The 21320-nt window shown below is 46.7% G+C and overlaps 2 protein-coding genes across 3 annotated transcripts; both read left to right on the top strand.

Moving 5' to 3' along the window:
* The first annotated feature begins 216 nt into the window (after nucleotides 1-216).
* On the top strand, nucleotides 217-8178 carry LOC146572067 (F-BAR and double SH3 domains protein 2-like). 2 transcript variants are annotated; one of them, XM_085276086.1, is made up of 5 exons: nucleotides 217-351; nucleotides 1687-1782; nucleotides 3700-3783; nucleotides 5274-5457; nucleotides 5542-8178. In XM_085276086.1, the coding sequence occupies exons 2-5, from the start codon at nucleotides 1729-1731 to the stop codon at nucleotides 5625-5627; spliced, it is 408 nt and encodes a 135-aa protein (XP_085132212.1). In that variant the 5' UTR covers nucleotides 217-351; nucleotides 1687-1728; the 3' UTR covers nucleotides 5628-8178. The 2 variants fall into 2 exon arrangements, with proteins under 2 accessions (XP_085132212.1, XP_085132211.1); XM_085276085.1 differs by lacking the exon at nucleotides 217-351 and having other exon boundaries at nucleotides 1650-1782.
* Nucleotides 8179-18661: 10483 nt separating this feature from the next.
* LOC146572068 (uncharacterized) lies at nucleotides 18662-20671 on the top strand. The gene is made up of 2 exons (XM_085278448.1): nucleotides 18662-18686; nucleotides 19455-20671. The coding sequence occupies exons 1-2, from the start codon at nucleotides 18662-18664 to the stop codon at nucleotides 20669-20671; spliced, it is 1242 nt and encodes a 413-aa protein (XP_085134574.1).
* Nucleotides 20672-21320: the final 649 nt, after the last annotated feature.

Here is a 21320-nt window from a genome sequence, read left to right on the forward strand (position 1 = left end):
TAGCCTTGTAATTCATAGTAATATATTTCTCACACACAACCTCAACCTCTGCCTCTCCATGTGAGCAGAGACGCAGCAGCATCTTGTTTCTACAGGAAGCCTGATTAAAATGTTAGGCATTTATACGGTGTACAAGATTAAAGAATATAAAACTGATATTACTAAACCTGACTTCCTTCCATCTATTTTCTGCTGCTTATCTGAGTCCGGTCATGATGCCCAGACGTCCCCCTCCCCAGCCACCTACTCCTGCTCTTCCTGGAGAACAGTGAGCCGCCACTCTGGTGCCTTTCGGTGTAAACGAGTAGCTTTCCAAATAACTCAGCTCTTCATCGTGTTTCTAAGGCAGAGGTCAGACATCCTTCAGAAGATGCTCATTTGTGTCAGATTTTAGTCATAGGTAAAGGTATGACTGTAGACTGACGGGTAAATCAACAGGGATCAATACCCTGCTCCTCTTTTTTCCAATAAAAGTTCCTCTATCAAATCATTTTTTGACACTTGAGTCAGCAGTCCAAGCAGAGATGTCCAGAAGTTCCTTTTCCCACTTAAGTGGTATTTATGGTCACACAAATGCGTCTGACAACAGACAGGCAGCGAATACTGGGATACCACGGCGAGCCGGCCGAGATACATAATGTGTCCAGTGTGTGTTTGGTCTGCCCTTACCAGCTCGTCTAGGAGACATTCTGGAGGCCGCCTATTTCAGATGCCAGTCAAACCACCTACACTGGCTCCTTTCCTTTCTGTGAATGATCGCAGTTGAGGAGGAGAAGCTATGCTGTCCCCTGGTATGGTCTCCCCAAGGCAACTGGTTCTTGATGAGGGGCCAAACTTAAGTACAATTCAAAAGACCAAAGTTACTAGCCTGGGACCAGTACTGGGGAGGTTTCTTTGTTTTCCAGAACAGCTAATAGCTGTGCCCCATGAGTTCAGCTTAAAATATCCACACAGGTACTTCGTCCTCCCTCGGGTGGGCAGAGAGCTTTGTGGTCCAGGTTGTGGTCCAGTCCCCGGCTGCTTTAGCTGGCTTTAGAAAAAACCTGAAATTAGAATTAAAACTGTTTGTACCTTCACCTGTGTTACTTACAGTGATATGTTATGTAATTTGTTAACTGTCTCTTTAAGCTTTCAGCAGCTGGAGAGTTAAAAATAGTCTGTGTGAAAATAGGCAGGCGGTGAACTCGAGCCTGTGATACGTTTTTAATGTCAGGCTGTGACCACAAACACCAGAGTGGTCATCAGCATTCAGATCAGCTGATAGTAACCAGAAACGGCTTTATGGTCATTCTCTTAATTGTTATTGGCGTTTTCTTTTATTTGACTTGTTTAAAATAATAAAAAGCTGATTTGGGTTCATTTTATAAGCAAATCACATAACTTAATACAACAGAAATAAACTGACAGAGTAATGGAAAATAAAAAATGATAAATGTGGCCCAAAGCTACACGGATCACTGGCCACAATTCATTCAGCTGGAGGTCTTTTTTTTTTTTCAAAGTTAATTTTAAATAGAAATAAATGTGGGCAAGAAATTAAAACTAAATAGGGAGCAAGCCTGAACCCTAAAGGCTTTACTAAGTGTTAATTATGCAGGTTTAGACATGGGCTGATTTGTAAGCTTGTGATAAACCTTAAATAAGTATATATGTATATTTTTGTCTGTTCCCTTGAAACGCATGCAGGTTCTGCAGGAGTTTCACCAGCAGCTGTTTGTGCAGAAGAACATGGCGTTCCAGCAAGCACCAGACTTCATGTTCCAGCCTGTCGACTCAGATACGGTAAATACTGATGTTTTTCTCTTTTTATTCATTATTAAATGCATAAAATATCACATGCGATTGCTTTTAGTGATTATTGGGGAAAATAAACTCGTATTTATTATGCATGGAATGAAATCCCCAACCTTAAAAATTTAGAACTTAACATGATTTCTCTAAAATGTTCAAGTAAAACTTGAAGAATAATTTTTGAAACTATTAAAATCCAAATCTCAAAGTGTTTGGGTTGCTTTTAATACAAATTTTGTAGCATAAAATAAGGTTCGTGTTTGACTAATTTAGTTGGCAGGAGGTGTTAATCAGTTTACCGGAAAATCTATTTCTACAGAAAAGTGAAGTGAAATGTGGATCCTTCAGGTTTGAACTGCACAGGTTGGAAACCACAGGTAAAATGCTGTAATGAACACAGATCAGAGGAGATTGTTGAGAAGTGGAACAAAGCTCAACAGATGACAGATTAATTTGTTTAGACAACAATCAATACAAAATCAGACGAGTGGAACAAGCAGCTCACGGGCATCCTGAAAGCTGAGCTGGCCGTGGCCACAAAAGCCCGGACTGGACTCGGCTCAGGACCTTGATGCTCAAAGCGGCTTTAGGCAGAGCAGATCCACCTTTTTGGTCCAGAGTTAAACATCTCAACAATACCAGATGCAGAAAAGATTTTTTTTTTTTTTTTAGACATTCATGATCACTGGAGTATGAAGCTTGAGAAGCTGGGTGATGACCTTTCCTCTAAATTGATACACAAGCAGGAAAAAATGTTCTAATTTTCTAAAAAATTGTAAGTAACAGACAAAGTAGCTCCATTGTTTGAGTGTCAATAATCTGTCTGCACTGAAATAAACAACTAATTTAAATAGATTTTAATCACAAAAGTGCTGCACACACATTATGGAACAGTCTGGGTAAGAAGTCAAAGCAGGAAACATAATAAGTCCTGCGTGATTGGTCTTTATCTTTGTTAGTCTGAACTATGAGCCTGAAGGCAGAACAGTGAACTTTGTACTGTACTCCTTTCCCTGCACAGGAACTTAGATTATTTCCCATTTTTAGTTTTTATTTACAGATGTGTCGTCTCATTTCCTCACCGTGGGACTATTTCCAGCTCGTGTTTGTTCCGACTTTATCAGACTGTTTATCTTCCTAAATAAATGCACAACCTCCACTTTTAATTAAATATTTGGATTGGACGTGGATCTTTAACATGTCACCAGGTGAAGGACTGGTGACATCCTTCAGAAGATGCTCATTTGTGTCAGATTTTAGTCATAGGTAAAGGTATGACTGTAGACTGACGGGTAAATCAACAGGGATCAATACCCTGCTCCTCTTTTTTCCAATACAAGTTCCTCTATCAAATCATTTTTTGACACTTGAGTCAGCAGTCCAAGCAGAGATGACCAGAAGTTCCTTTTCCCACTTAAGTGGTATTTATGGTCACACAAATGCGTCTGACAACAGACAGGCAGCGAATACTGGGATACCAGTTATAATTCTGACTTTGAAGTGAAGCCACTTTTTGTTTTGGCTGTTTTTAATCAGTTCCAGTCGTGTTTAACCCCCATTTAGATTTACTTTCCCAAACTTTGTGGCACTAATGATTCTGTGTCCAGGTTTAAAACACCTGCTCTTTGAATTTGTACAGAAATTCTAGTTTAAGTCTGAGTTTTGTGCTGCTTTGGAGTATTAGTTGTTTTATATTACCTGAGTCCTGAGTAAAGTGTGGTATAAATGCAGGCATGGTCTCAGTGTTTTCTTCAGTGTTCTGGCTGATGTTATTGAAGCCACAGTGAGCATTTTTGTCCGTTCACCAGTGTGGCGGTATTTGAAAAATATACATCACGGGTGAAATGAAGATGGTTAAACTGTTACATCGCAGCTTTAATTTGAATGAACGTGTTTGTCTGTCTGCAGGCTTCTCAGCCAGACGAGCTGACCATCGAGGAGCAGGAAATCTTGGAGGGCATCGATGATGGCGACATGGAGGACTGGGTCAAGGTACAAAAATAACACAAACACAGTTATGTAGCAGATGCACTCTCATGTTTGAGGGTTGGTTGTTTTGTGTATTAGTTCACTCTCTGGCTCTTAGACTGTTTGACAAACATTTAGTTTCAGTTTTTATAAGACCTCGCACCGGTACAGACTATCTACTGGACGTTTTAGTGTTTCTCTGGGATCAGTTGAACTGATGTGGCTTCAGGAATTAGAATAATTCAACTAAAATGCGTGCGGTGCATTGAGGCAGGTCAGGTTGGCCTGGGTGGTAGAAGCTCTGCTGAACATACAGACAAATCAAAAAATGTACAAATACACAGTTCTCTGCTTCTTTTTTGGCCCTGCAGCCGTAAAGGGCTGATGGGAGATTCTCGTCACGCAGCCGGGCAGGCAGGTGGGCGGGCATGGCACCCAAGTTTGTGAATGCAATAATTCATGAATGAGGCAGTTTTTAAATTCATACCTTAAGTGCAGCTACTGAAAATCTGGGCCAAATCCTGATTGATGGTGATCCAATCCTGCCTCAGCAGCGCTCCGGTTTGATCACAGTTTGTCAGCTTCTGCTTTTTAACAGCGGTTCGTGGACTCTTGATCAGTTTGAGATCTGCGGAGTGACCTGGTCATGGATATAAAATGTTAATTTGATGATCTCCCAGCTACTTAGTTGTCATTTTCACTTTGTTTGTCACAGACTGTTACAAAGTTGCTCCTGGACCTTTGGGAGAAAATTTGAGAAGTCTTTGAGGACATTTTTCGGGTGTTCAGTGGTGTCTACTTAAATGTAGAAATGTCAGCTGTGGATGCTCCCATCATTGTGTGAAGTCATTCTTTTATAAACGCCTCTGCAGAGCTGCTGGTGTGTAGTCATTGTGTACTTTGTGTGTGGTTGTTTTCAGATCATTTCCCTGAAGGAACATTGTGCATTGTTGCTGTTTTACTTTTGTTTATTGTGTAAGTCTGGCTTTCCTGTGAGCCATTGTGCAAATGTTCCACGTGTTGAGCCAATATTTTATGTATATTTACTTAGGTGATTATCTTTTCATATACAGATATAGTGTTTTAATGGGGTATTTATTTTAATGAATATAATCATACATAAAAATGTGAGCAATATCATTTATATAGATCTGTTTTAGTGCTGTGATTCCCCACAGCATGCCCCAACAGAGATCCCAATACCTCTGAGTGTTTTCAATCTGAATGAAAATAAGTAAGCAGCGGAAGGGGAGGCCACCGGTGTTCATGAAATCAAGCTTCATGAATTCAGCAGAGGCTTGTTTAGGATTTTAGATTTCTTGTTAATTCAGGAAGAGAGAACAAAAGCTCTCCTATTATTCTCTTTGTGGCTGTTATTAAATTCTGGCGACGATGCAGTGATATTGTTACAGCCCTACTCTTTACATCTGACTTTATTTTTTCTCATTAGGAGTTTTCCTGTTGAAACATTTTTGGCTGTTGTCATCGTCTGTGTGCATTGTCTGTGTTTCCAGGCCAGAAACCGTAGCGGACAGGTGGGCTACGTCCCGGAGAAATACCTGCAGCTGCCCTCGTCCAACAGCCTGCTGAGCATGCTGCAGTCGCTGGCCGCGCTGGACGCCCGATCCCAGTCCTCCAGCAACTCCACCGAACCTGAAACCGAACTCCCAACCGGCTCCGTCAACGGAGACTCGAGGAGTGAGATCCGCCTCCACCAGATAATATCGGAGTTTTGATTTCCTGCTTTGTTTAATACCCTCGTTGCCACTGTCTGTGTTGCAGTTTCATTCGCAAAGGCTTTGTACGACTACGCGGACAAACGGAAGATGAGCTGTCGTTCCCAGAAGGCGCCATCATCCCCATCCTGAGCAGAGAGACCCACGAGGACGATGGCTTCTGGGAGGGCGAGTTTAACGGCGTTGTTGGTGTAAGAGTTCAAATAATAGTTTGCAAAAGCTTGTGACTGCAAAATTGTGTCTGCCTAAGAGACAGTTTGTTCCAGGAGATAAGCGAGAGTTAGAAGATTAATAGGAAGCACCTGGCCTCCAGACGGAGAAGATGTCCTTTTAAATGTGTCCAAAGTCGTCAACAGAACATTTGTGGTTTTGAAACTTATGCCTGTGTTGTATCTGCTTGACGCATGAGGGGGCGTCATAAAAGTAAACCCTGATGGTATAAAACAACTGCTTGTGTATCATTGGGCGGAGATCGATGCTGTCTGTGGGCAGTGTTCATCTCCCCACGCACGTGTTCATTAAAATCATTGTTTGACCGAAGCTCTTCTGGACCATTATTGTTTTGTGCTCACCCTCAATATTTGAACTCGTAACAAACAGCAATAACAGCAAAACATGTAATGGACGTGCTGGTCCACTAGACAACATCATGTTGATGTAAAGCTTTGGGTCTCTTATGCAAAGTAAAGAGGCTGAAATAAGGTGTCCATGAGTATCAGTTTTCAACATTCAGTATTAAGAGACAAAGACTGTACGGGTTGGGCCAGTCGTCAAGTCCTGGAGCAAAGTGAGCCTGCAAATCAATAAGATGCAAATCAGTTTATACCTTTCATATAATGTTTGAATTTGTTTATTCTGAGTTTTATTGTTCAGTTAGTTTCCACAGTTCATATATCATGTGTAATTTTTCATTAGTTTCAGTGTTTGTTTGTATTTTATTCTATTCATGATGGTTGTGTTGACAGATTTGTCCAAATTTAAAGCTATAGATGTGAACTTTTGGTTCCTTTATTATTACCTGTATAATTAGTTTCAGTCTTTGTGAAGTGGGGAAGGAGGACCCAAAAGCAGGACTCGTGCGATGGAGAGTGCTCTTTATTTACAGTGGAGTAAATAAGACAACACAACAATCCAGTGAGCTCCCTCGACTCCTGTGTCATGTCTTCACCCAAAACTCCGTGCTCTCTGCTCCGTGGCTGCTGTCCACCTGTGCTCCACTCTCCTCCTCCTGGGAAAAAAAACAACAGAGGCAGCCGTCAGGACACCATGCCGCCTAATCAACAAAAAACAGTCCCAGTCTAAATAATCTAAAAGACCAACCACGGCTCCAGTGATGGCAACACACAGTTCTAGTGACCAACCCAGTGGGCGGCACTCGAGACAAAGCAGTTCAGGTGGCCTGCACACATTTAGTATCAGGCTTTACAAAAAAAAGTATCAACTATGTTAGGATCCATGTTCATCATGTGTGATGTGTGTTTACATTTGAAGGTGTTTGTGGATTTGTCACCTCTCTTCAAGGTGTGGTTTGTGTTTGATGCTGAAAGAGATAAAGACTGCTGATTGGCTGAAGTAGGGTTCAATAAAAATTGTTTGGTTGTTGTTTTGGGCACTGCTCAGGTCCACATTAAATAAACTGCTGCTCATGTGTGTTTGTAGGTTCTCAGTCATCCAGGTCATGGTTGTCTAAGGAGCCTGGAAAGAAAGCGACTTTACTTCTTTAAGGTTCTGGATGATGTTTAACTTCTGATCCAAGAAGCTTCTTCAGTTGATGTGCTTCCTTTGCTCATTTTCCACCTCTGCACAGTTTCATTTGATGACAATGCAGTGCAGTTCTCCCAAACATACAACAGAGGGCGCTATGCACATTCACTGAAGTGCAGAAAAATACAAGTGGAGGAGGAAACAAACAGCAGCATCAAGAGAGAAAACTGAAGTGTTCAAAGCGAGTTACTTTAGTCTCTTATTGTAATATTAATCGACATCTAAACATCACGTTGATGCTTCATGTTTGACTTCCGTGTCCTTTTACTGCTCAGTTGGAAAATATTGATGCAATTTAAAAGAAGAGGAGAAGAGTAATTTCTCTGTACTACTTCAAAAGTAATTTGAAAGCACTGCCTCATATGGAAAATGAATCATGATGAAATCCTGAAACAAATAGTGTTTGTGAATATGAAGAGTTTAGTTTTCAGTTTGGTCTTAGAAGTATAAAAATGCAGGACTGAAGACAAGATGGAAATGATGTGTTATGAGAAATAAAACACATATGTCACTATGTACTATCATTTTATTTTGTTTATTTTTTGTTCTTGTAGGTTTTTTGCTTTAGTGTAAATTTTGAAAGCACTGCTTTTAGTTTGAAAATTGGATTCAGTGTTTAGAGTTTGGACAAAACAATGGACGGTTTCAAGAAATGTATTTTATCAACAAAACTTATTTTCATGGTTACTGTATTTATTTTAATGCCCTCAGTGCAGTGATTGAAAAAAAGTTCATCTGACACCAATGAGCCAACAGCCTCCACGTAAACATTTCTTTTTTTCTTTCTTTTTTTTTAAACAGGGTTTAATCAGCGCTGACATACAGACATTTATGCGCTGGGTATAATAGACATGCTTACCGTGTAAAAGGACCGCGGATGTCTTGGAGCAGAGAAACATGCTGTATTGTTGTTTTTCTTTATTGCATAAGCAGCGCCCGACTGTCAGAAACGCTCTGTGCGGGTAGCAAAGTCGGCTCCAACGCACCTGCAGGCATCCATTTGAAAGAAAGGTGTCGCTGCGGCTAGGCTCTCGGGATAGTCAGACTTTTATTTATATTTGCGGCATTCTGGTGCGTTAAAACTAGCAGCCTCTGTGTCCCGCTTGGATCACCATTCTGAAAATTCAGATATTTAAATAAAATGATGAATCGGCGAGTGATGAGGAGCCACGTAGATCCTGAAATGAGGTTTGATTAAATTAAACTCTTATGAACAGTGATGACGCGTTCCAAACAAACGATGCTTTCTACATGGCCAAATTGTGTGCAAACTACCTCACAGCGCTGTGTCCGGGGTCCGAAAAAAAAAGTTAAAACGATATACCTTGCAAAAGTTGTGAAGTGCTGAGGAAAATACTGTGTGTCTGATGGGGTGTTTTTATATAGGTGGACTTGGTTTCAGTTGACCTCTGACATGGAGAGATGAAAAGAGCAGTTTGTAAAGAAAAAAGAATTTGTGAATGTACTCTCCAATAAAGGTTATGTAGTTGATGAAAAGTGGGTTAGATTAAATGTTTACATTTCTTGTGCATGAAGTAAACTATAATATTTATATGTAAAATTCCACACCTACACCTGTGCGCCCTCACACTGCAGCACATTTTACTCCCCTGGTTGCAGAAACCGTTCTATATTTTGTCACAGCTGCAAAAGAAGCTCCACTCAAAGAAACTCAAAGATGATGGAGAGGAAGAGATTTCAGAACATGAGGCAGGAAGGTGGGGAGAGAGTGAGGCGGTATGGCACACAGGAAACGGTCGAGGGCAGACTCAAACCCAAGCTCCTGCAGTGGGAACTCTAACGTTTAGTACATGTGTCCCCACTCAGCCAGGTGAGATATAGCGGAACCATCAATTCAGAGTCTGACAGTAAGGGTGAAGACGAGCCTGACTGTTGGTCTGCTCCAAAACAAGCCCATAAGCAAGCTTTGAAATAATATTGTAACGACTGTGGGTTTGGGGAGCTGACTGGCTAAACTGCTCACTAGCTAACGGCTAGCGGGGCGCTAGCAGCTATCGCTAAACTTCGCAATGAATGGAGAGCGCTCGTGCCTCGTACACCGCATGACCCCGAGCGTCTCAGCAGCAGACTGGTAATCCCCGAATAATCCAGCAGGAGGCAGTAGTGGTTCACCACAGGCATTTATTCACCATCTTTTTCAACCACAACGTAACACTGCTGACACCGAACCCCTATCACGCTCCCACCACATAGAGTCGCGGTGTCAGCCAACTACGCCAATTCACCCCCCTCCACAGAACACACATCAACTTCACTGTGGCTTACATTAACATAACACTAACACAACATGCAAATCAAACACATATGAACTAGCAGAACGATAGAAAACACAGAGACAACACAATACCCAGAATGCACCTGGCTAACAACCCCAGCCAGGTCATTACACAGCCCCCTCCCAAAAAGGTTTAGTGTCCCCACAACCTTAACTGTCCACACTGTAGTCCAGCAAATGTCCGGGCCGGCGTCGAGTACGCTTCGGCCTCGACTGGGAATCCATGGCGCCCCCTTCCGGGCCGGGCGTAGGGGGCGAGGAGTCCCCAGGCTGCACACCAGCCTGCGGGTTGGGGGCAAGCGGATGGTATGGCGCCAGCCGGTCCTTGTGTAGCACCACCCGCCTTCCCCGCCCTGGCATCCGGACTCTGAAGACCACCTCCGACAGCTGTTCCAGGATTTCGCCCGGGCCTTGCCAGTGGCTCATGAGCTTGGGGGTCAGCCCCCGCTTCCTCTGGGGGCAGAACACCCAGACCCGATCTCCGGCCCCCAGCATAGGACCGTGCGCACGGGTATCATACGCCCGTTTCTGGCGGGCCCCGGCTCCCTCCAATGTCCGTCTTGCCAGTTGATGCACCGTGTGCAACCGCTCCCTGAGCCGCCGGAAGTAGTCCATCTCTGGTCCACCAGCAATCTCTGGCTCAGGGGGCGCTCCGAACACCAAGTCCACCGGGGTCCGGAGCTCCCTTCCGAACATCAACGCTGCAGGAGTACACTGACTTGACTCCTGCACTGCTGTTCGATATGCCCACAAAACAAGGGGCAGGTGTTGGTCCCAGTCCCTCTGATGTTGGCTGGTCAGGATGGCCAGCTGGGTGGCCAGCGTGCGGTTGAACCGCTCAACCAGACCATCGCTCTGAGGATGGAGGGGGGTGGTCCTCGTTTTTCTCACCCCCAGCCTCCGACACACTTCTCCCAGCACCTGGCTCTCAAAGTTCCTCCCTTGGTCGCTATGGAGCTCCTCCGGTACACCAAACCGCGTGAACATCTCATCCACCAGAGTCCGCGCCGTCGTCACCGCACTCTGATCCGGCACCGCGTACGCCTCTGGCCACTTTGAGAAATAATCCATCGCGACCAGGACATACCGGTTGCCGGCATCAGTAACAGGGAATGGACCCAGGATATCCACTCCGATCCGCTCCATTGGCGCCCCAACTAGGTATTGCTGCAATGGGGCATGGGAGCGCTGGCTGGGACCTTTCTGCGCCGTGCAGTCGTCACAGCAGTGGACGTGGATCTCCACGTCCTGACGACACCCCGGCCAGTAGAACCGCCGTCTCAGCCGTCGCAACGTCTTGCCATTCCCAAAATGGCCAGTACCTGCAGCCCCATGGACCCAGCGGAGGACCTCAGGCCGCAAGGCCCGGGGAACCAGGAGCTGGAGTATGTCGCCTCCCCCGTCTGGCGCTCGCCACCGCCGGTAGATTACACCGCCATGGAGCTCCAGGCTGTTCCACTGGGAGTACAGCGACTTTGTCTCGGGCCCTTGGGAAGACACGGCGGACCAGTCTGGCCGTGTCCCTGCCTCCATCCAGTCCCTCACCATCTCCAGCGCTGGATCGCTCACCTGGTGCTGCTGTAGCTCCGCCGCGGTGAAAGGTTCCTGCCCTTCATCCACACCCTCAGGTTCTGCTGCTGCCGATGTCGGACCCCGGTCCAGCTTCTCCATGCGCCTGCAGTACCGGCACTCATCCGCAGAACAGGGGTGCCTGGACAGGGCGTCAGCGTTGGCGTGTTGCCGCCCTGGTCGGTGCTGGGCCTCAAAGTCGTACTCTTGTAGTATTTCCAGCCACCGGGCCACCTGACCCTCTGGCTGGCGAAAGTTCAGCATCCAGGTTAGGCTGGCGTGGTCTGTCCTGAGCAGGAACTTAGTGCCCAGGAGGTAAGGTCGGAAGTGACGAACCGCCAGGACCACAGCCAACAGCTCACGCCGGGTAACACAGTAATTCCTCTCGGCCCGGCTGAGGCTGCAGCTGTAGTATGCCACCACTCGCTCCTCAGCCTCTCCCCTCTGGGAGAGCACCGCTCCGACCCCCACGTTGCTGGCGTCGGTGTCCAAAATGAAAGGCTGGCTGGGGTCAGGATACGCCAAGACCAGGGCACTCACAAGGGCAGTTTTCAGCTGCTCGAAAGCCGTTGCACAGCCCTCCGTCCAACCAAACCGCTGACCCTTGTTTGTCAACTGATGCAAGGGGCTAGCGACGGTGGCAAAGTCTTTTACAAACCTCCTGTAATAGGAGGCCAGCCCCAGGAAGCTTCGTAGCTCGGCGACGTTCGATGGGGTAGGCCAGTCCCCCACAGCAACCACCTTCTCGGGGTCAGTAGCCACCCCCTGCTCGCTCACCACATGTCCCAGGAACTTCACCTGGCGAGCAAGAAGGTTGCACTTGGCCGGGTTCAGCTTTAGTCCGGCCCCGCGGATGGCAGTCAGAACCTCTCGTAGGTTGGCCACGGCCTGTTCAAAGTCCTTAGCATGAGTCAGCAAGTCATCCAAATAGACCACGCAGCGGGCACGGGGAATGTCTTTGAGGACCCTTTCCATTAACCTTTCGAACGTGGCTGGTGCATTGCATAGTCCAAAAGGCATCACCTTAAACTGCCACAGTCCTTGCCCTATGGTGAATGCAGTCTTGGGCCGCGCCTCGGCAGCGAGCTCCACCTGCCAGTACCCACTGCGGAGGTCTAGCGAGCTGAACCAACTGGACCCAGCGATGTAATCCAGTGCGTCATCGATGCGAGGTAACGGGTAAGAGTCCTTGCGGGTGACCGCGTTCAGACGCCTGTAGTCCACACAAGGGCGCCACCCCCCTGTTTTCTTCCGCACCATAACCATAGGTGCGGCCCATGGACTATCCGAGGGTTCAATGACGCCATTAGCTGCCATCTCTTTTATCAGTCCCTCGGCAGCTTGGCGTTTGGCGAGGGGCAGGCGGTGGGGCCGCAGCCGGATTGGAGCAGCTGCTCCAGTGTCTATAGTGTGTTGCACCAGGCCCGTCCTTGTGCAGTCCTCTTCCCTGGCGGCAAAAGTGTCCATAAACTCTGCCAAGAGGCTCTGCAACTGCTGCTGCTGTGTCGCACTGAGGTGCACCCCACTTCGCCGCCCAAGCTCCTCTACTGCCGCGACAGTCTCAGGTGACGGGGAGACTGCCGAGCTAGGCGGCGACTCTGGCTGCGGGATGTTGGCCCTGCTTACGTCCACCCCCTGGGTCCTCTTCCGCACCCCTGCCGCCCTCGGCCCCTGGCTGTGGCATGGAGCTGCGGGGCGTAAGGGCTTTGGGGGTGCTGGTGGGGTGGGGGTCTGTCCCTGGCTACCGCGGCCCACTTGAAGCTGCACGGTCTCAGCACCAAGGTGGATGGCAACTCCCGGTACATCGACCCGTGCCCCCCAGTGGGCCAGCAAGTCCAGTCCAACAATGCACTCGTCTGTTATGTCGGCAAGCCAGAACTCATGGTTCACACTGTTCGTTCCCACCACCACCTGCAGAGTCTTTTTCCCCGGCATCACAGTCTTTTCTCCTGTGACAGTGTACAACGCTGTGTGAGTAGGGGTCCAGTCTTTTGGCAATGAGCCACCCGTCTCCGGGAGCACCCCCCTTCGCAGCAAGCAGATGGTGGACCCCGTGTCTACCAGGGCCCGGCAAGACCGTCCATCAACTATACAGTCCAGGTACAGTCCACGGGTGGACCCACAGCGGCCCACCACGGGATGAGTGTCATGGAGAGGGTTTAACGATTGGGGTGGGGGTTCCCTCACTGTCCCACCCCGTGGCCGTTTCCCGTCGGTGATGTCACTCGGCTCCGAGGACTAGGTGCGGGACAGTTCCGGGCGAGGTGACCAGGTTCCCCGCACCGATAACAGCAGTCCGTCCGGCGCCTCCGACGTGGAACTGCCTCTGATTGGGCTCGTCTGGCCTCCTCCTCCTCATCCGACTGGGACGCGTTCATCTCTCGCTCGACCATCCTGGCCGATCGTCGGGTCCCTGGCTCGCCCCGCAGCACCTCCTCAGCCCGCTCAGCCTCCCTCAGTGCCTCCTCCAGGTCTCGGGGGGATGACAGCCGGACATGCTGTCGCAGCCTCTCCGGTGTGAGGCCCCTCAGGAAGGCGTGGAGACCCAGCTCCTCTCGTGCCGCTCCTGGGAATGTCGGGTAGCCCCGTCGGGCATAGAGGCGGACGTCCGCAGCAAAGGACCCCAGGCTCTCTCCCTCGCGTCGGCAAGCCAGCTCCTCCCTGCTCTGTTCGGCTGGTGGTCTCTGTCCAAACCGTCTGCCGAGCGCCGTGGTCAAGGCCCGGAGGTCGCGCTGCTCCTCTGGGGGCAGGTCCAGCAGAACCTGGAGCGCTGGGCCCTCCAGTGCAAGCGCCAGGTGGGTGGCAGTCTCTTCTTGACCCCACCCGTTGTGAGTGGCAGCCAGCGTGACTTGGGCCAGATACGGCTCCAGCTGCGTCGCCCCAGTGTAGTGCTGTAGCTTAGCAGCCGTCCTGCCAGGAAGCTGTGGTGCGGCCCCAGGAATCCCCTCCCGTCGCAGGGAGAGCAGGGGGTGGCTGTTCCGGGGCGCGCTGTGGCCCTCTGGCCGCCCCAGCTCGGGTCTTCTCCGCTGGGTCTCGGCAGCCATGCTTTCCAGAAGCGAGCTGTTGTCTCGGATTACGCGCTCTAATTCGCCTATGGTCGGCTCCATAGTGTCTGCTAGACACTCATGAATCCCACTTCTGACACCAATTGTAACGACTGTGGGTTTGGGGAGCTGACTGGCTAAACTGCTCACTAGCTAACGGCTAGCGGGGCGCTAGCAGCTATCGCTAAACTTCGCAATGAATGGAGAGCGCTCGTGCCTCGTACACCGCATGACCCCGAGCGTCTCAGCAGCAGACTGGTAATCCCCGAATAATCCAGCAGGAGGCAGTAGTGGTTCACCACAGGCATTTATTCACCATCTTTTTCAACCACAACGTAACACTGCTGACACCGAACCCCTATCACGCTCCCACCACATAGAGTCGCGGTGTCAGCCAACTACGCCAATTCACCCCCCTCCACAGAACACACATCAACTTCACTGTGGCTTACATTAACATAACACTAACACAACATGCAAATCAAACACATATGAACTAGCAGAACGATAGAAAACACAGAGACAACACAATACCCAGAATGCACCTGGCTAACAACCCCAGCCAGGTCATTACAATATGTTACAAAATTGTGAAACTGCGACATGAAATTTGATTTGAAAATGAAATTCATCCTGATCAGGAGCTGTTATGATCTAAATGGTGTTCTAGATCCAGTAAGCATTCATTCAACTTGTCTGCAGCAAAATTAAAAATAAGTTACCACAAGTTGTTTTTTAATTTGGTAAATAATTGATAAAATGTTAAAAGTACTGGTTGTGTTTGACCTCATCACCAGGATGAGTTGGAAATAACTCAAATTCCCTCAGGTGGCCTTTTGCTGGTTGGATTGCCACTACAGTCTGTAAACTGTGGAGGTAATTTTGTGAGCTCATTGGATGAGCAGTTTCTGAAATACTCAGACCAGCCCATCTGGCACCAACAACCACGCAATCTCTTTCCCCCATTCTGATACTTGCTTTGACCTTCAGCAGGTCATCATGAACATGTCTGTATGCTTAAATACTTTAATTTGCTGACGTCTGATTGGTTCACTAGACATTTGTGTTTAACGAGCAGGTGAACAGGTGTACCTGGCAAAGTGTGTGTAACCCTCAGTGTTACTGACATGTTCCACACTGATGCACAACAATACTCTGTGCCCCACACTGTTTTATTAAGTATGTCTAATCACTGTGGACATTACATGTACCTTCTTAAAGGAGAGGTCAAAGGTCAGTTACCTTTATAGGTTCCTGCTATATGTTGTGACATATACACAGCACAGTTGTAGGAATGATAGTTTCTAAGTTCTAAAGCTTTTTGTCAATTTTCAACCAATAAATCATAAAGTTGACCTCGAAGACCACAAGTTTGAATGGATTGTTAACATGACCCCACTCTACAGCACTGCAACATTTTAACATGAGTTATTTAAGACTTTCCAGGTATCCTGGTTACAGAAAAAGATTGATGAGCAGAAAAAAAGAAACAAACTTTAATTGTTTCTGATTAGAAGCTGTACAATCCGGACTGACTTTAACAAATGTGCTATAGGCTCAGCTGGAAAATAGTGAGCTTTACAAGACTGATTTTGTTCCAAAGGCTTTCACAGACCTCAACCAATCCTAAGGCTAATTAGCACGGCTAGAATTTTAAAAACATTTGTTAAATGTTGTCATTGCTAACATATACCTGTTTTAGAGCATGCTGAGTAGCGAGAATGCAAAGTTATTGTTACCTCTAAAAAGAAAAATGTGAAGATGTGATGTTAGCATGAGCTATATAGTATCTCCAAAAGTTGATTCTGTTCATCTGGACTTTACGTTTTGTGGGATAAACGTTTCGTCACTCATCCAATTGACTTCTTCAGTCTCAGCTGACTGCAGGTTTCCCCAATCTTACAGGGAGTGCAGAATTATTAGGCAAATGAGTATTTTGTCCACATCATCCTCTTCATGCATGTTGTCTTACTCCAAGCTGTATAGGCTCGAAAGCCTACTACCAATTAAGCATATTAGGTGATGTGCATCTCTGTAATGAGAAGGGGTGTGGTCTAATGACATCAACACCCTATATCAGGTGTGCATAATTATTAGGCAACGTCCTTTCCTTTGGCAAAATGGGTCAAAAGAAGGACTTGACAGGCTCAGAAAAGTCAAAAATGGTGAGATATCTTGCAGAGGGATGCAGCAGTCTCAAAATTGCAAAGCTTCTGAAGCGTGATCATCGAACAATCAAGCGTTTCATTCAAAGTAGTCAACAGGGTCGCAAGAAGCGTGTGGAAAAACCAAGGCGCAAAATAACTGCCCATGAACTGAGAAAAGTCAAGCGTGCAGCTGCCAAGATGCCACTTGCCACCAGTTTGGCCATATTTCAGAGCTGCAACATCACTGGAGTGCCCAAAAGCACAAGGTGTGCAATACTCAGAGACATGGCCAAGGTAAGAAAGGCTGAAAGACGACCACCACTGAACAAGACACACAAGCTGAAACGTCAAGACTGGGCCAAGAAATATCTCAAGACTGATTTTTCTAAGGTTTTATGGACTGATGAAATGAGAGTGAGTCTTGATGGGCCAGATGGATGGGCCCGTGGCTGGATTGGTAAAGGGCAGAGAGCTCCAGTCCGACTCAAACGCCAGCAAGGTGGAGGTGGAGTACTGGTTTGGGCTGGTATCATCAAAGATGAGCTTGTGGGGCCTTTTCGGGTTGAGGATGGAGTCAAGCTCAACTCCCAGTCCTACTGCCAGTTTCTGGAAGACACCTTCTTCAAGCAGTGGTACAGGAAGAAGTCTGCATCCTTCAAGAAAAACATGATTTTCATGCAGGACAATGCTCCATCACACGCGTCCAAGTACTCCACAGCGTGGCTGGCAAGAAAGGGTATAAAAGAAGAAAAACTAATGACATGGCCACCTTGTTCACCTGATCTGAACCCCATTGAGAACCTGTGGTCCATCATCAAATGTGAGATTTACAAGGAGGGAAAACAGTACACCTCTCTGAACAGTGTCTGGGAGGCTGTGGTTGCTGCTGCACGCAATGTTGATGGTGAACAGATCAAAACACTGACAGAATCCATGGATGGCAGGCTTTTGAGTGTCCTTGCAAAGAAAGGTGGCTATATTGGTCGCTGATTTGTTTTTGTTTTTGAATGTCAGAAATGTATATTTGTGAATGTGGAAATGTTATATTGGTGTCACTGGTAAAAATAAATAATTGAAATGGGTATATATTTGTTTTTTGTTAAGTTGCCTAATAATTATGCACAGTAATAGTCACCTGCACACACAGATATCCCCCTAAAATAGCTAAAACTAAAAACTACTTCCAAAAACATTCAGCTTTGATATTAATGAGTTTTTTGGGTTCATTGAGAACATGGTTGTTGTTCAATAATAAAATTATTCCTCAAAAATACAACTTGCCTAATAATTCTGCACTCCCTGTATGAACAGTGCATGTATATGGTTACCTGCCCCCTTGCAAAACTTTGCTAGACCCGTCCCTACACAGTTACCAGCTGTCAGTAGAAAAGGATCCTGATGTTATTTGTCTCTTAGAAACAGTTCATAACTTCCCTTCAACTCATCCATGTCACCTAAAAGGTAAACCTGTTTCTCCATCACCTGTTCAGCTCTGATGATTCAGTAAGGACATCTGCTGGTTTCATCTTCACGTTTCCCTCTCACCACATATCCAAACCGATATCATGACCAGCAGCTGTTACAGCTGTGGCTCCAGCCAACATCAGCTGATACTAGAAAGCAATATTAAATTAATTCTAGCAGCAGCTGATCAAGCTTTAACCTGCTGCTGTTGTTTAGAGCGACCACCGCTGGTTTCCTCTTTCTGGCTCGAAATGTGTGATAAACAAACAAGAGAAAAGCAGGCAGAGCTGTGTTCAGTTTAAGAGAGAGGTTTTTGATACCTGAGAAGGAGTGCAGCAGCTCCATGGTGTCTGTGGCACAAGCAAGGTAACCATCAAGCTCAACTGCACTTTGCAGCCTTCTGGAGATTGGTCTGGAGAAGAATTCATCTTCATCAGATGACTCTCTTTGCTGATCCTCACTCTCATGCTCTGTCGTTTAGTATTCAGGACAGACCATCAATAACTTACAATCTATTAGGTGAAATACTCACTTAAGCATCTGTTCAAATGTAAAAATACACAAAAATGGGATCACATGAATCCTTACCAGCCTCTGTTACATCTGCTCTGTCAGTCCAGGAAGTCTTGAACTTGGATAAGAGGACTGCAGCTGCAGCCAACTCTGGATCCTCCATCATCGCTCCAAAACGCTTTTGAAGGCCATTTTGCAGGGCTCTGATGAGTGGCACGCATGTCTTGCTTGATGTCTCCAGCCTGCTAAGTTTGGACAGTAGTTGTTGGATTACTGGCAGGAGCCATCCCATAAAGGAAGTGGACTCAGACTGAAGAATGTTTGAAGCTTTCACCAGTGGCTTCATGGTGGTACAGTACTCCCTAAGGAATGCAACTTCTGCAGGACTCAACCTGTAAGACACAACAACAAAACCCACCATGACTATAATAGGGATCTTCTGATTTAATATTAAGAGTCTGCTCACGTTTTTAAACATCCATTAAGGAAAATTCACAAAATTTGCAACCATATTGGTAGGTGTCCAATTTTACTCACATTTTCACCTTGAACTCCTCACAAATGCTCCTGATGGCATTTTTAATCGGGCTCTGGTACATGTCAGCTGAGAGCTGGAAGATTAATTTGAGATGCAGCTCAGCACTGTGTTCAAATTTTGTTTTTTATATAGGCCAGCTGATTGTAGGCCTGTGAGTTTTAAATGACTACAAATTTAATTTATTGTAATGACGGTGGTTATCCAAATAATAAGCTAAAACATTCCTACGAATTTAGCTGTTCAGTGGTGACGCACGAATCCTACTTCCGGGTCTAAAGTAGTCTGCGTTTAATATGGCTTTTGTATTGTTAACATGTTTAATGTTATGTATTTTCTTCTATTTGATCTCAAAAAGCTCCTAAAACAGTCAGTGATCACTGTTGACCTCCCTCGGCTTTTATTACCGCTAATCATTTATTTAAGCTCAGTTTTTAAAACCTTAGTATGTAACTACAGCCCAGCCCATGCAGCAGTATATGAATGACTAACCTCGTATTGTCATTCAGTCTGACATAAAATGCTTTTCTCTCATCCTCTGCTCAAACTAACAGATGTAGGTCTGTTGCTTTAACACTGGGTGTCTATTACATTCCTAATGTTATTTTAAAAATTGTTTCCTCACAGGGCGTCTTGACTATGTGGTTGAACGCCCTGCAGAAGAAGGCCTTCCTGAAGTCATCAGGATCCTGGATGACAGTCTCCAGAGCTCCACCTCTTCTGGTGAAGCTCAGGACGCTGATACCCAGCGTATCAGCGAAGGTGAGTATGGTGAGTATTTTATCCCTCTCTCACCCTCACCCTCTTCTGATGAAGCACCAGATGCTGATGACGGTGAACAGCAAGGTGAGTATGGTAGGTATTTTATCCCTCTCTCACCCTCACCCTCTTCTCATGAAGCACCAGATGCAGATGACGGTGAACAGCAAGGTGAGTATGGTGAGTACCCCCCCTACCTACCTGTAGACGATGAAGAGTTTAGTGAACAGACTGACAATTCATCTGACTGGAACGACTCAGAAGAGTGGGGGGATTGGCTTAGCGATGACTCTGGGTATGACACCATGGATGAGAGAGATGATTCCCCTCTCATCCGGGAGCACCCTCCAGAGCCGTTTTGGCACGATTGGCAACGTCCTATTGCTCCAGGTACTGCCCCCATCACCATGCCGCCTTTCGGCCAGGCCAATGCCCCACTCTTCCCTCGAGTTGTTGCCCCAGTTGGTGATCCACCAGCTGCTCCTCCCTCAGCTGCTCCCTCTGCTGCTCCCTCTGCTGCTCCTTCCTCAGCTGCTCCCTCTGCTGCTCCTCCCTCAGCTGCTCCCTCAGCTGCTTCTTCCTCAGCTGCTCCCTCTGCTGCTTCTTCCTCAGCTGCTCCCTCTGTTGCTCTCTCTGCTGCTCCCTCTGCTGCTCCTTCCTCAGCTGCTCCCTCTGCTGCTCCTCCCTCAGCTGCTCCCTCTGCTGCTTCTTCCTCTGCTGCTCTCTCTGCTGCTCCTTCCTCAGCTGCTCCCTCTGCTGCTCCTTCTTCAGCTGCTCCCTCTGCTGCTCCTCCCTCAGCTGCTCCCTCTGCTGCTTCTTCCTCTGCTGCTCTCTCTGCTGCTTCTTCCTCAGCTGCTCCTCCCTCAGCTGCTCCCTCTGCTGCTTCTTCCTCAGCTGATCTCTCTGCTGCTCCTTCCTCAGAAAAGAGAAGCAGAGAAGACATCTGCACCGAAGAGGTAAGTGCAAAGAGGTGCAAGGTGAGTGACCAGTTTGATGCCCCTTCAACATCCTCAGGTAGTTTTGGAGTCAGATGTTTCTGGGAGAGGCTTTTTAACCTTTCCCTTGATGACAGTGACTCTGATTAGTTTATGTTAGAACGTGTTTTTAAACTTTGTTTTTACAGATATAAGAACATGTGACTCGCACATGTGAAATGTATTGCTTTTTTTCTTGATATGTGACATTAATATTAATATTACATTGTGAATTAAAGGTAGTTTTTTTAGTTGTTATTACTTCCAGTTATGTCCAAGATGGAGCAAACACCCCACCCAGAAGACAGCCTTACCCCAACCAACCCGATGAGAAGGATGGATGACCAAGTGAAAAACGGGAGAGTGGTGCTGTGTTCCAACTATGTAAGTTATCACCTCACATTGACAACAAACTGTATTGAAGACAAAATTCTTCCAATAGTTGGTATAAATCATCATCCTATGTCAGCAGCACTGTAGGTTTAGCTTTATTTATATTTTTCATGTGTATACGTTGGGTTTAAAATTGCTTTTTAACAACATACTGCAGCTACCAACAATGAAAATGCTGTTTTGTGTTAAAATGACGTCTTTCTTGTGTTATTACTTTGCAGGGAAGCTGAGAGTGGACAGAGCTGCACAGAGGACCAAAGATCCACTCTCAGAACTTCATACCTGACTGGCCACAGCACCACCCCGCCTGCACAGAGGGAGTTGTGAACATGCACTTCTGTGTTGGTGGGTTTAGGATCCTCCTCAC

The sequence above is a fragment of the Mchenga conophoros genome, linkage group LG6, assembly GCF_057382185.1.
Source record: "Mchenga conophoros isolate Kocher_MC1m ecotype Shallow Benthic linkage group LG6, M_conophoros_male_GT1.1, whole genome shotgun sequence".
In the NCBI taxonomy this organism is placed as follows: domain Eukaryota; kingdom Metazoa; phylum Chordata; class Actinopteri; order Cichliformes; family Cichlidae; genus Mchenga; species Mchenga conophoros.

What these genes read in the sequence shown, in the direction of transcription:
- LOC146572067 (XM_085276085.1), top strand. Translation starts at nt 1,681, where the DNA reads ATGCAGGTTCTGCAGGAGTTTCACCAGCAGCTGTTTGTGCAGAAGAAC. An exon ending in AGCCTGTCGACTCAGATACG is followed by an intron (nt 1,783 to 3,699) that starts GTAAATACTGAT and finishes GTCTGTCTGCAG; the next exon opens with GCTTCTCAGCCAGACGAGCT. An exon ending in ACATGGAGGACTGGGTCAAG is followed by an intron (nt 3,784 to 5,273) that starts GTACAAAAATAA and finishes CTGTGTTTCCAG; the next exon opens with GCCAGAAACCGTAGCGGACA.
- LOC146572068 (XM_085278448.1), top strand. Translation starts at nt 18,662, where the DNA reads ATGCAACTTCTGCAGGACTCAACCT. An exon ending in ACTTCTGCAGGACTCAACCT is followed by an intron (nt 18,687 to 19,454) that starts GTAAGACACAAC and finishes GTTTCCTCACAG; the next exon opens with GGCGTCTTGACTATGTGGTT.